Here is a 14,437-nt window from a genome sequence, read left to right on the forward strand (position 1 = left end):
CCTAACATAAACAGCACACATTTTTGGGGCTACTTAAATTTAAAGGCGGTATTAAAATTGCATGCCCGGTCAGGACGACACATAACCGTGGCTGTAGCCGCATAGCCACCAGCGTGGGTGCTAACGACGCCTTGTTCGGTCGCTCGCCATTTGACATTTTCCAGGCAAATTAACGGCCAGACCCGAGCCGAGCACCCAAGCCGACACCGACAACGAAAGCAACAATTTTGTGTGGTCAGCTCTCACTCTTCCTTCCACAGCAAAAAAAAAAAAAAAAAAACAGAAGAAAAAAAATACAAAATACGGCAATTGCTGTTTGTGCAATTTTGTTTCGTTTCCTCGGCTTTCGGCCTTAATTGCCAGCTGTGCCGCGGTGGGGGGCCGACGTGGTTGGGGCAGTGGGCGGTGGTTCCTTTTGGACCGTTAAAACTATTTGCTTTCAGCTGAAGCATTTTAATTTAATTTATACTGTCCCTTTTTTATACTAGTTTTTGTTTAAATCATTTCTGTGGATTTGGTTGTGCCTCTGGCTCCACCTCTGGCTTGTGGTTCTGCCTCTGGACTGTGGTTCTGTCTCTCCGGCTTCACCTCTGACTGGCCTGTGGTTCTGCTTCAGTCATGTGGTTCGGTTTCTGTCTGTGTTTCTGTGCTTAATGTTTGGGCTACAAGTTAATATTTATTGCTCTGAGCGGCATTTGTTTCCGTTTGTGCCATAAATATAATAACTAATTTTTATGCAAATTAAGTGTTTGTCACGAATTTTTCAACATTTAATTATTGGTTAGGGAATTTCACACACACACATAGACACGCGGGAAATGGTATAATAAGTGGGTTCATTTGTTCATAGCTCACGCTATGGGGTACTTTTATGCATGCTACGATTTCATTGGTTTTTTTTCCAGGAAATCGGTGGGAATTAATTGTCACTTGTTTTAAATAGATTTATGGAGAGATTTATGAGTTTAATTTTAATATTTCAAAATATTTAAGGGAAGTCCTTAGCCGTACTTCCACAATTTGTGTTTATTTTTTAAGAGCTATCTTCATTTTCTATTACCTGTACAAATATTTGAACCTTAATTCTGCTTGTTTTTGGGTTTCACTTCTCGTCCTTTCGAGTTCTGTAACTAATCAAAGGCCATCAAAATGTCCAATCAACTTAACACCATTTTTATAGATGCATTTGTCGACCCTCAAAATCGCTGAACGCTGCTCGTGTATCCATGGCATGGATTGGGCTCTGGCCCACTTCTGCCACATCAATTGGCGGTCAATTATGCCGCAGAAATGCCAAAGTGTGCCAAAGGTTTTGGCAAACGGACGGGACTTTTATGGCCCTCACACGCAACAACAGGGTAGGGGAAAGCGAATGAATAACATTTTATGCTGCTCGTAAAGTGACCCCAAGGCTGGCCCTGGCCAAAAGGTACTAATAATGCAGATGTTCGGACACTCTCTTTGCCTCTCTAGCTATCTGTCTCTGTTTCTCTTGATTCAAAAGTGAAATGAAATCAGGACACGGCAGTCAGCATATGGAAATTCTGTGGGAAACATATGTTGGCAGCTTTTCCTTTCTTCAGCGAATAAAGATAAATGATACTGAAGGATGGAGGATGGAGGATGGAGGTTGGAGGATGGAAAAGTGCACGCACGGAAGTCAACTAACTCAAAAGCGTGGGGCGGAACAGACAGCGGGCAGAAGTTGAGCCCCTTCATGATGATAATAATGTTCTGTTATTCTCTGCTCTGCCTGGCGTCCTGCCCTGGACGTAGACGATGATAAAGTTACGTTAAGAGCAAAGAAGAGCGTTGGCAAAACATAAATATTAACGCACAAGGAGGGGAGGGGTGTCGGGTCGAAGGCGGAAGTGACAGGCCAGCAAAAGTAATGCCAACAAATGATGCAAGAGACGGGAAAGAGAAAGAGAGAAATAGCTGGAGATGGGGGTAAAAACGACTAGAAGATACCTGGTAAAAGTCTGAAGAACTGTTCTTCAACACGAGGTGCAAAGTGTGCAAAAAGAGAGTACAAATCGCAAAAAGCCTTCTACAAACCACTAGGATATCTTCTAGTGTCAAAGTTCTGCTTAAATACGTTACTTAATACATGATCCTTGGCCGGTTATACCCTGTTCTACTGCCATTAAAACCTCGGTGCGAAAAGAGCAAAATGTGTGTCCTGTTCCCCTCCACAGTCTAGTGGGCGTTGTGGGTTGCTGCCAGCACGCACACACATAAAAATGTTTGTATCTCTGAGGCATTTCGCAGTAGGAACTCGCTACAAAATAGCAAATTACGCTGCATCGTAAAAATGGGCAACCAGTCTACGTGTTTTATTTCTATTTTTCCGGCTTGCACCGATGATAAAAATGGGTTTTAATGTGTGAGAAAAGAAAGGACAAGACTTATATTAAAAGCTTCGCTTTTATTTTTCAGTTCTTTAAAAAAGTTAAGTTAAGAGAGATGAAACATTATTTTCCAAGTCTCGAGCTCTTTAAGTGTAATTCCAGATATTCACATCCCATCTACAGGTTGCCATTTCAATGTTATCTGCTTGTTTTTTGTAGACCATTAAGTTGCATATCTCTAATGCTTATCCAACTATGCAGAGAGCAGCTCGTATTTGTATTTCACACATCATTCTATTCCATCCCCTTTGCCAGCAAATAAACTTCCTCTTGAGAAATATTTAAAAATTAACATAAAACTCTACACGCTCTATAAAATGCCAAAACAAGTAATAATAAAAACAAGAGAGAGAGAGTAGAAAGCGTCAACGTTTGATAAGGATTGTTGGAGCGAAGTGAAGGTTGGAGATGTTGGGCATGGAATGGTTGGGGGTTCTATTTGCATTGCGTTAATGGCAGCTCTGTTGCCGGTTTTAAAAGCCAGTCCCAATTGCTCATGTGTCTAGGACTCCCCTCCAGCAGTAGCGGGGTGTTTGCTGTGTTGTGTGTGTGTAGATTTGGTCGACTGTAAAACACATAGCCCGAAGCACTCCCTTTCAGAGCGGCCATTTTGTTTTGCGCTGTGGTTCATAAATTTTTCGGTGAGCTGTTGCTGGTCCTGTGACTCTTCTGCAGCTGAAATTTATGGCAGGGCTTTTCCAAGCTCTTGCCTAATCACAATGACGGCCCATCAGTGTGGCTTGTGTGTATACGTAATGCAAAAATTTGGGCTACTGGGAGGCCATCTGCTTCGGAGTTCGACGTATGCAAAGAGCTTACAGTTTTTGTGCTAACAATGAAGTGAAACACCTGGGAGCATCATGAAAGCATGGAAATTAGTGAAAATTGTACACACAAATCGAGAATTCTTATCAAATTGAGTTTCACATGATTTCTAAAAATAAGGTTCAAAAAATGAAATAAATACTGAGAAAATCATTTAATGTAGATATCGTTTCGCCTTTATCTGGTATTGGTACATATTCTATATTATTTTCGATACATCTAACCACCGCTACTCATTTTTATATAGAGTTCCGAGCTCTCTAAAAACCAAACCCGTTTAGTTGTTCTTTTCTTACATGAAATGCCATAGAACAAGCGATAGCCGCCAGCTGGCAGCAAATGTGTTTATAGTTCGACTGAGAAAACACTGGTAATTCAATTTCAGTTCTTAGCTGCTGCCGTTTCTGCTAGACAGGGATCCTTCGTCCTGCTGGAGCTCCTCTTGCCCTTCCCTGCTGTCGTTTGCTGGAATTCAATTTTCGGTTTTTGCGCTGTTTGACGTTAACGTGAGCAATTAATACTGTCAACAACAGTGTCAGTCTTTCAGTCAGTCACTCAGCCACTTTGTCAGTCTGTCAACGATGGCTTTTGCTTTTTGGGTTGCCTTCATTTTGTGAAATTTGCAATTTAAATGGCTGCCAAAAATGCTACCAAAATACTGACATTTCAACTCTTTCTTTTTCGGGCTCCCCTTTAATCGAATTTGAGGAACCCTTTCTGGGGGCTAAGAAACATAACTTTTAATGAGGCATTCCTTGTGATTTTGTGATTGTAATCAGAGTGTGCTTTTGAAACTTTTGATATCGTTGAATATTATTTGCATGGTGAGACGAAACTTTACTGCTAATGACAATATCCATTGGATGTATGTATTCCAACACTCCCTGCATCCTACGATAAGAGTAGCCTTTAAGTGAAACTCCCACATACACTTTCCCAGTGTCGCCTGTACGTGACAGGGCCCCACATTTTACGAGCGTGTCCCAGACCTCCGTAAAACTTGTTAAATTTTCATGCCCAGAAGCGTCCGTAAAAGGTTTCTCTGACTCCACCAAATGGCTGTCAAAAGTTGCTCTACACAAGAAAAATTAAAGTCTTCCGGTTCTACTATCTGCTGTCAGGATATTTTATGGTTAAAGCAATTTTCGGCCCCGGAAGCTGAAAGGTGTGTGTGTGAGTGTCGGGCAGGGAAACAGTTTACCCATCGATTTCGCTTGATTATGTGTAGAAATTAAGGCAAAAATGTGCTCTTACACTTTACCAAATAGTTTTTAAATAAAAGTTGTTTGCTTTTTAACCAGCATACCTTTGTGGGCTGGGAACTTTCTACAGGTATTTTATTTAAATTTCTTCAGAGCAAAACAAAAACTGTTTTCCCTGCTGGAAAACGTGAACTGGAAAAATACACTTATCGGGCAAGAAGAAATTGGTGAAAAACCTCGAAATCTTAGCAATGGACCTATAAAAATATATCGCCAGGATGTATTAGCATTCTTTAAAACAAAAGGAGACCTTCATCTTTTGTTTTCTGCTGTTCAACTTAAGCAGGTTCCACTGTAATAGGAGCAACCTGTCCCCATTTATTAGCTGAACAATAAATACCTAAACATCCTTTGGCTGGCTTTGTTCGCTCGCATACCAAAGTCAAAAGCATTTCTTAATTAAATATTCTCTCTTTTGCATTAGAGGAGAGAGAATCGACCCAACCGAAGGCTGAATCATTCTGCCATATTGCATCTTTCATTAGTCAGAGTCTGTGGGTGTGTGTGTGTGTGTGTGTGTGTGTGTGTGGTACGACTCATCAATCCATTCTTACTCGCGATTCATTCATTCAACTGTGAGTTGGCATTCTTTGGCAGGACTCACACAGTCCACGGGTTTCCGCTGTTGGACAGCCAACAGCCATTGATTATCTCTTAGCGGGGCAAGCCTTAGGCAGAGGTTGATTTCTGAGCTTTTGTGTTTGGGAGTGTGTGTATCTGTGTCTATATTTGTGTGTGTTTGTGTGTGTACCCGTTAATTGAAAATTGCAAACGGTTTTAGTCCTGCACAGCGACAAGGACAGGGACATGGACAGAGAGAGAACAAGCGCGAACGAGCGTTTGCTTTGTAATTGAGTAATGAAATATGCCAAGTCATACGACAAACACACACACAAGCAACGTTAAATCAACACCAATACCAACACAGCTTTGCCTGCATACCAATTAAGATAATACAGCAAGAGGGAAGGGAGTGTGAGATGGAGAAAGTGTGCTAAAGGTCAACACGTTGCTGCCTGATGGCGCAGTCCTTGGATGCGCTTAATCGCGAGACGGGGCGAGTGCCGCCATATGCTTTGGCTTACGCGGCGTATGAGCAATGACCAGTCTGCCCTGTGGAAGAGCTGAGCAAGCTACAGATTTATGGATTATAGTGGATTATACATAAAAGGGAAGAGATTTCTTCTTCGAAGATTTTCATTAAGTTCCCTTTCCAATAAATGTCTTTATTGCATTTACCCCCAACCATTATTGCATATGGTGTCAGCTCTTGGTTGTACCATTTGCCATATTTTAATGATTTTCTCAGCCAAAGACAAACAATAATTATCCCATCAGGCAGGCAGGCGTCGCTGGGGCGTGGCCTAATCAAACTAATGTCTCCTTGCCATATGCTGCCCGAGTATCGATCGCAAATGGAACAGCCACAGATGGATGGCAGTGCATCTTTCCGTGGAATGGAAACGTGGAGCGCAAGCTCTCTTTTGCCATCTAGAGCACACAACATGGCGTATGCTTAATTAGCCCTATAATGAATGCCACGTTATGTAAAAAAAACGCAGCAAGAAACCCGATGAAGGAGGTGGTCCTCCTTGCGCATGAGGAAGAGGAACTGTTGCTGTTGCCGTTGCCGTTGCTTGCTGACAATTTGCCATAAACAAGTTTGTTGTTGGCGGTTGTGGGAGTGCAAGAGGATGATGGAAAACTTGGTGGAAGAGCGCTACACTTAATTGAATAAAATTTGCTATTTTTTCCACTGTGTTGCATGATGCGGCGGCATCAGTTGGCATAAATTACGCATGGCCAGGCGTGGCACCACTCCTCCTTCCCAATGTCCTTGCCATCGCCTGCTCGCGATGTGTGGCAGCCTTAGACTTTTATCTTGGCTGGCCTTTTGCCTGCCCTGCCGCACGGTGTAATGTTCTCCTGTGTGCCACAGGACACCGTCGTACGGGACCACGTCGGCTCGTGTGGCATTTTCCCGCATTTGGGTCAAGGTCAGGCGGCCCTGCCCCGGGGCACGATTTACATTACATTTCAATTTGAAACAATTGTTTTACCTTCTGTTTGTGAGCGCCGTGCCACCTCGTCCTCCTGCCGTTTCGATGGAATTCAATTCGATTTGTATTGTTAATCAATGGGGCTGTCCTTGCTGGCAAATTGCTACATAAATACGAGTATTCTGCAAGCGATATACTCCTCGGCACCTTCACTCACAATTCCCTCTTGCGAACGAGTTGATTTATGTTAAGAAATTGTTTTTCTTGGCCCGAGAGATTTATGGGCTGTTCCCGTTCGCTTGGCGTGACCTTTGCACTTTCATTTTCGCGTTTAATGTTTGCGGCTCTGTTTCGCATTTGTAATATCATATCCTTCAGGCCTAATTAGAGAGGTTCAGGGCAGAACAGGACAGAACAGGTCGGACCGGAAGTATTTCAGCAGCGGTTCCCTTTTGTCAGTCCCAACACGAAATTGTCTAATTAATTCACACACTAACACACATAAAATCACTGAACGATATGCATCTTCATTAACTTTTGAAACTTTTCACTCTTTTCTCCCTTCTCTATTGCAGGTAATTATCCTGACGTTTGAACAAAAGCAGATTCCATCTGCAGATGAAAATGTGTGCAAACTGTAGCCCCAGGAAATTATTTAATCTAATTAGTTAATTAACGACAGGTAAAGGGGGAAAATAAGTTTTAACGACAGAATAATCCAGCAAAAGGATAAACCTATAAGTATAAACCTGTAATCTAAAATACTTTTGCTTTTGCAGTGATTGAACGTAGAATGGAAGACTCAATCAGGAAATTAATAATTTATATCTCAATTCTTCACATAGAAATCATTTTAGTTAGATATTTATTTTAATTTAATTATTTTTAAAAAGTAAAACGATTTGTTTACATTTTTCAATTCAGTTCATATTTATTTTATAATTTATTTCAATTGATTTCCATTTGTTTCTACTCTTTATTTTATTCTCATTATTTTTTAGTAGCCTTCCCAAATCCACATCCTTGGTTGATTCATTTGTGACCGAAGCCACGTAAGTTTATGTCATTTGATCTTTTGCTGTCCATTATCCCAGCTAAGAGTATAAGTGTATTTCCAATTGAAACCAATTAGGAGCCATTATGTGGTGCTCCTAAGCTATCAAAACTATTTACCTTTTTGCCACTCACACACAAAAAGAGCTGGCAAAACTTTCTATGGCAGTCGTAAAATCATTAACACACAGCAAACTTTTCTGTGCAATTCAGAGGCCAGAGACCACGCCCACTTGGGCTAAACAAGAGGCAAAACAAAGGGGGCAAAAAAAAAGCGCCAAAGGTTGTAAAAAGTTGGACCGCCAGAGAGAAGCCTTGTTCATAATCGCTAAAAAGTAGGCAAGAATTCAAATAAAAATTGCAGCTTGGCGGCTGCTCTGCAACTTTAATTGCACCAAAGGTGCCACACACACACTCACACACATGCAGGGGCAAATGAAAATCCAGTGACTCCTTTTTGTGGTATTATTACATTCGTGGGTGAAAATCGCCGTGGGAAATTCGACTCTCAATTTTAATGTGGCGCCCACGTGTTGACTAGAGCAGAGCAGGGCCCTTTCCTTTCGTTTGATATTCATTTCAAGTTAATTCGTCTCAATCAGCTTAAATATCAGACTAAATAATTCATTTGCATTTTCCTGGGCGTGCTCGTGCTTTCTGCGTATAATTAATGCGCATAAAATTCCTTTCCCTGGCATTTGGCACCTTTTTCGGCTCGCTCCTCTTTTATTTGTGGGAACACAGAGCCCTTTGGGGCAGTACTTCCGTACGGCCTTCAGGGCCTACAATATACTCGTGTGTACGTCCAAGCTATTCAGCACTTGATTGAGTGAGAACGAGCCCTGAAGCCCCATGGCAACAATTGTCCCAAAAACCCAAAGCCCTGGGACGTTTATCATTTCAGGGATTGTCATTCCGACTGTCAGGAGAGCCCTGTAGGGGCAGTAGGGTCATCGTGGGCTATAAATAAATATTGTATGTATATAACCCCTGAATTTGTTGCATGAAATAGTTAATCATTTATATGGTAGGCGGCATAGTGATTCCCACTGAGGGCTTCCTTCTATTTATAGGATTTTCCAATCAGAACTCACTCACAATCATTGGGCTGTGCGTTTTATTTGCCCATATCCCATATCCATTTCCCCATTGTCTTTCTCCCTGACGTGTCCTTCATTTGGCTGAAATCCGGAAATCAAAGAAGAAAAGAAAAGAGTTAAGTAAACATAAAAGCGCCTGCGAATGTCCTTGGAAAATCTCTTGAGTGGTAGAGAAAAAGGGAAGGAAAATATACCCCCACCATTAAACAGCCATTTAATTTGATTTGAGAGGAAATGTTGGAATGGAAAAATGTATTTTTAGTGGATTTGTTATTTAAACAAAAGATCCACATTGCTCTGTCAATATTCTCTTAAAGTAATCGTAAAAAAATACTCCATCAATCACCGGCGAATTGGAGTCTGAGCTTTAAACTATTCCATTTGCTAGCCGAATGGAAGCATCAGTATAACAAAACCACATGTGCCACAGCTTCGTCTATAGTCATTCCTAATGACAATACCCTTTTGTTTTCCTTGGGAGGACACAACCCGAGACGAGGTCGCCGCAGGTGTGCGTGTTCCGACCAATGGGAAAATGTCTTTGGTTACAGCAAACCGAATGCGAAATGGCCTTTGAACAGAAACAGAGTCTGACTGTCGTTTCACCTGTCATTCGCATGCAGGAGCTCCTCCCATGCCCTCTATTGTTCATGCTGTTGCGAGTATTTTTAGACTGCAAAGCAAACTTTTAGCTTAATTAACCTTCATCATAGTTTGTGCAGAGTTTTTGCTTAGACTGGAGAGAAGAGATTCATTTTAGAAGAAGAACTGCTAGAGAAAGGAGAGATTCTCACTTTTCTGTGCAATTTCCATGTAAGAATTCGTATCCCAACTCCCTTTTTATTTATCCCAAGTAATGCACATAATCTTCATTATGATTATTATGTTTTCTTTGTATTATTTTGCCGCTTATCGCTGACGTTCTTTCGAATGGGCATGGGGCTTAGATGCTCGTTTCCTTTAATGTCGTGGGGCTCACAGTGCGCTGCGACACAACCAGCCATTAGGCAATCATATTAAGTGGACTAAAAGGCGAGGTGGGTGGCTCTTAACTATCCAAGCAGGATTATGTCCGAAAGGGTGGCAACTACATATTAAAGCTAATGGAGTTGTTTACCTAACTCTTAGGCTCTGTAATTATCCCCTCTAAACAGGCTCAAAGTTAGGTAAGAGGCCGCACAAAGGTCAGATTTTATAATCAGCTAAAAGTTGGGTGCAGCATTTCCACCGCGGAAGTGGCACCAATGAATTATCAATCGGGTAAACCGGTGACCTGACCCTTGAATTGATTGGGCTCTGCTTTTGGCCAGTTTCGATTCATCAATTCACGTTTTGAATAATTTATGCTCGACTTTTTGGCTTTGTTTTAGCTGCCACTTGCGCGCTGTTGCCGCCTTTGTTTGCCATGAATAATTGATACCACAAGTGTACACACACACACACACACACACACACACACACACAGACATCTATCCTCACTTTAATTGCAAAAAACAAAAGCCAAATAAACAACGCTTAAAGCAAAGAGTCGATGATGGTGGGGGGAAACGGAAATCTGCTGAGCACAAAAAGTCAAATGTCACCTGGAAAAAAAACCATAAATACAGCGGAGGGTGGGATAAATGCTCTGTGGCTCTTTGCGGCAATGTCGATGGATGATTCACATTTATGCAAGCGTTTAATGTTGCTTCAGCTCATCTTTTATTAATAGCAACACATGACCATGATTATGTAGATATTCGTACCCGCAACACACCATCACACCATCATCTGCATAATATCTGTGTACACCTTTCAGATATTTTCAGCCCAGTGGCAGGGTCTCCTGCCTGCTAACTCCGCTGTTTACCTGTTTGCTGGTAATTTGTCAAATGCGGATTTTTCTTGACACTCTGGCTGTTGCGCCTCGCTCCGACAGGGCGAGGGTTTCGTGTGCAGTTCAAAAAGCATAGCTTAGCTTCCCTTTTCTACTCTTGTAACTCGCCTCGTTGATTGCTTGCCATTAGGTGGCTGGAGGGGAAGGTTCCTCAGCTCTGCTCAGCTCTGCTGATGCGAATAATGATGGTGGAAATTCTCTGTTAGCAAAAGCGAAAGCTCACCAGGTGCTCCTCTCTCCCGCTCACCCTCTGTGTCGCTCTGGCCAGGGTATAATTTATTTTGCGCCTTATACACGCATTTGGCTATATTTCATTTTATTTTGTCCTGCCTCGACGCACGTCGCAAAAGCAAAAGCAAAAGCAAATGTAATAAATTTCCTATAAGCATTATCTTTAAATACAGCGCCATTGTGTAGGTCTTACAAAGCCTGGGGATCAACCTGACAACGGAAGGCACTATCAATGGCATTGCCGCTGACGCTGACGCTGTTGCCATGCGGCTTAGCTATTGGCCCTTTAACATGAGCCAGGAGCAGGGGCAGGGGCACATGGCGTGTCCCGTTTCGATTGAAATTAGAGAAATCACAGCAGGGGGCTCCCAACTTAATCTCAATCCAATTAAGGGGTGGGGTACCGGGAGTACCATCCAATTAACTGCTTCAACAATTAAAATGGGCAAAAAGTCTCACTCACACTCTGCACTGAAGCCGCACAAAAAAACAGAGAGACGTGTGGAACGTAGATAGAGCCAGGGGGGGGGTAGCTGCAACAAAAGGAGCAACCAGCAACAGTTGACGCCATTCTCTAAGCTGACAATGCAATTTTCGCATCAGAGCATCCCTCCAAAAAGAGGCGGAGTGGGAGTGTCAAGCTTTGTCACTTGCAACCAAACGCCCCATTGCCCCCTGTCTGTCGGTAGTGCTCCTTTTTGTGCCAGTCTTGCAACATTTTGCCACTCTCCATTTGCAGTTTCAGTTGCAATTTCAGCTGTCGTCGTCGTGCCCATGCCCGTGGCCCCCGTGCCATAAAATTCTAGACCTGCACAGGCTGCAATTTACATAAGTGCTTTGTGTGTGTGTGTGTGTGTGTGTGTGGCATGTTGTTTTGTCATTCACTTTTCGTCCCTTTTTATGTGAAGGGTGTAATACCATGATTCCCCTTCCACTAACCCAAACAATGTGTTGCCTCACAATAAAACCTGAAAAGAAAATAGCGCAAAATATGTAAAGTCCCATATCAAAAGCTAACGGTAAATAGATTCAATAACGGCAGAAATTTCAACTGAACGTAAAAGAACGCAATTCCAAGAAAATGCAGCTGAAAATAAAAGAAGAAAATTCCCAGAAGAAAACAAAATGAAAATAAATGGAAAATGCACGCATAAGTGGCTTGGTGGTGAATTGTTCTTTCCGATGCTGCAAAGCGGATCACAAACTTTTATTCACTCAAATGTCTGTCACAAGTTGACTAGCAGTTAAAAGAGCATGCCATTGTATTGATGTTCAAGTTGAGCGCAGCCAGAAATTTCAACTTTTATGGCTGGCATCCTGTATGTTGGGACTTAAGCCGTGCCATTAAATATGATATTTCCAATGGGAAAGCCGTCTTCTATGACACTTTTAAAGCTGTCTCAGCTTATGTCTATCAAATGTTGCACCGACTGTTTGTGTATGTATCTCTGCGTCTGTTTACTCCATAACTAAGGACAAACAGCAGCAACGCTGCCCTTGGATATCGATCTAATAAAGCTGCACATACATACGCTTGTGTACTATAGTTTGCATAACACATAGAGGACTAAAAGGAATAAAGGGAGTGTCAGTCCGAGTATTCCCAATGGGTTGTTCCATTTAAATCGTGGCGAAAGCTCCTCCTTATTTCCTTATTTNTTTTTTGTTTTGTTAACGGCCGCCCGCAAAAGGGGGGGGGGGGGGGGGGGGGGGGAAGCCCCGGCATCACATGGAAATTATCATTCGCATTTGCATTCATAATTTGAGCCCCTCAATGGATATGAAAAAGCCAATCAGAATAAAGAAATGCAGTAATAATTAATTCTCGAATTGCTCTTTTTTTGTGCTGGCCTTGTTTACACCCCTTTGGATTTACGATGGAGATGTCTGGAGAATTGAGGCTACTCTCTCTCTCTCCATGCAGGGGAAAACTTAATTTGTTTTACTCTTTTTCTTGGTCTCGACCTCCGGTATTTGTCTGACATTGCGGGCTGTAGTATTTCTTTTTTTTTCGCAACGAGTGTGCGTTTGCCGCAGCATTTGCCCCCTCTTAAACTTTTATAATTAAAACTTTTCACTCTCTGGCAAAACCAAAATAAAAATCACTAGAGAGAAGACAAAAAATAAAACCCGAACATGAAAGCAGCAAAGTACATTTTTCAGAGAAAACATGCGTGGAAACTTGGATGAAAATTTATGATTTTCATTGGTAAAGTTGCAGACAGACGGCAAAAGGAAAAGTAATTCCATAGAAATTCGTGTAATTCCAGATAATTCTGTCTTTAAGGCCCCATTCCATCCCATGGATGCGAATGCCCAACCACTTATCGGGTTGCTCTGCCACTAAGTTATGCAAGGCCCCCAAATGGGTATCCATGGACCCATAAATAAAACCGGAAAACCAGGGGAAAACTGTTGCCGCCTGACAGGCCAAGCAAAATTGCGTAAAAGCCTTCCCTTCCCAACAGTCCGAGACGAAGGCATAAATCACTATACAAATAAGGAAGGGGGGAAGCGACTAACTCTACTTGGAGGCTGGCCAATTGGAGACTTGCTAATGATAAGCCGCTCATGTAAAGCGATAGTCAATTGACAGACGAAGCATATAAGGTTTCCCTTTTTCAAGTGCAGTTTATTTAGGTACGAGTATATGCCAACGTGCTCCCTTCGCTGCGTATCACGCTGGATTCCTAATTGGTGCGTGTGGTGCCCACATGGCGTATGGTTGATATGCTGCTTTAATCTCTTGACCCAATTCGCAGTAATTGAATTTCCCACAAACAATTAAGTGCAGTCCTCTGAAATTTAATGGTTTTTTGCAACAATTTAATTCGATTTGCGCAGCCAGCCTCTTCGTTCCGCTCCTTGCCACATGAGCGAGCACTTGTCACGCGGCAGAGAGAGTGCCCCAGAACTCCTGTGGCCTTGCCTTGTCATATAATGAACCATAATGCATATACATGTCGAGTATGTAGATATTCGTATCGATAAAGCGGCATTAACAAAGAGCCATAAGATGGAAAAATCCTCTGCTTGTCATTGTGTGAATTTTATTTCATTTCCGTTTTCTGTACGCGTGTTGTGCATCATCATCATCATCATCAGCCCTGCCAATATATGGAGATGGGGGTGGTGGCATGTGCTTTCTTTTGCATATTTTTTTGCTGGATGCCACCACATTCAATATTGCACTATGTGCATTGAATATCCGAGCAAAGATAACCTGCAAAAATAAGCAGCAAATACTGTACACAGTACACTTCCCCCAATCGATTGGGTGGTGTGTGTGTATGTGTGTTGGGGGCGTGGTTTAAGCCTCACGACTTAAGGGGCTTAATGCGTCTCAATGCGAGCATTTGGTCCTGCAAAAAGGAAAAAGTCAAGTCGTATTTTTCTACCTTATGCAGCGTTAAGTGCACTGTCTGAAAAAGTCAAGTTTTATTTAAGTTCAATCTGCCTAAATGAATGGTGGAACATTTCACTAACTAGTTTTAAAGTAGAGTAATTAAGCAAGAGGGATATACAGTGCTGCTCCAGATTCGTTGGTTGTTAATCCAGGACCCATCTGAGTTATCTGAAGTAGAAGAAAATTGTATTTAAAATTCTGCCAACTGTCAAATAAAATTATTTCCAATTACCTTGAATATTTAAAGAACGCGGCCCAAATATGTCAAATACT

General features: G+C 42.1%; 1 protein-coding gene across 22 annotated transcripts in view; it reads left to right on the forward strand.

The window, feature by feature from the left end:
- The window catches only part of LOC117586465 (synapse-associated protein of 47 kDa), a 30,619-nt gene that overhangs the window by 5,274 nt on the left and 10,908 nt on the right, over positions 1 to 14,437 (forward strand). For 13 of the 22 annotated variants that reach the window (XM_034276532.1, XM_034276537.1, XM_034276531.1 and 10 more), the window contains exon 3: positions 7,500 to 7,550. The exons of 6 other annotated variants lie outside the window; for them this stretch is intronic. In XM_034276532.1, coding sequence (XP_034132423.1) covers positions 7,500 to 7,550 — 51 coding nt within the window. The remainder of the gene's footprint in view (positions 1 to 7,499; positions 7,551 to 14,437) is intronic. 3 more of the 22 variants (XM_034276539.1, XM_034276533.1, XM_034276551.1) reach the window with 1 other exon arrangement.

This window comes from Drosophila guanche, unplaced genomic scaffold (assembly GCF_900245975.1).
Source record: "Drosophila guanche unplaced genomic scaffold, DGUA_6, whole genome shotgun sequence".
NCBI classification, from domain to species: Eukaryota; Metazoa; Arthropoda; class Insecta; order Diptera; family Drosophilidae; genus Drosophila; species Drosophila guanche.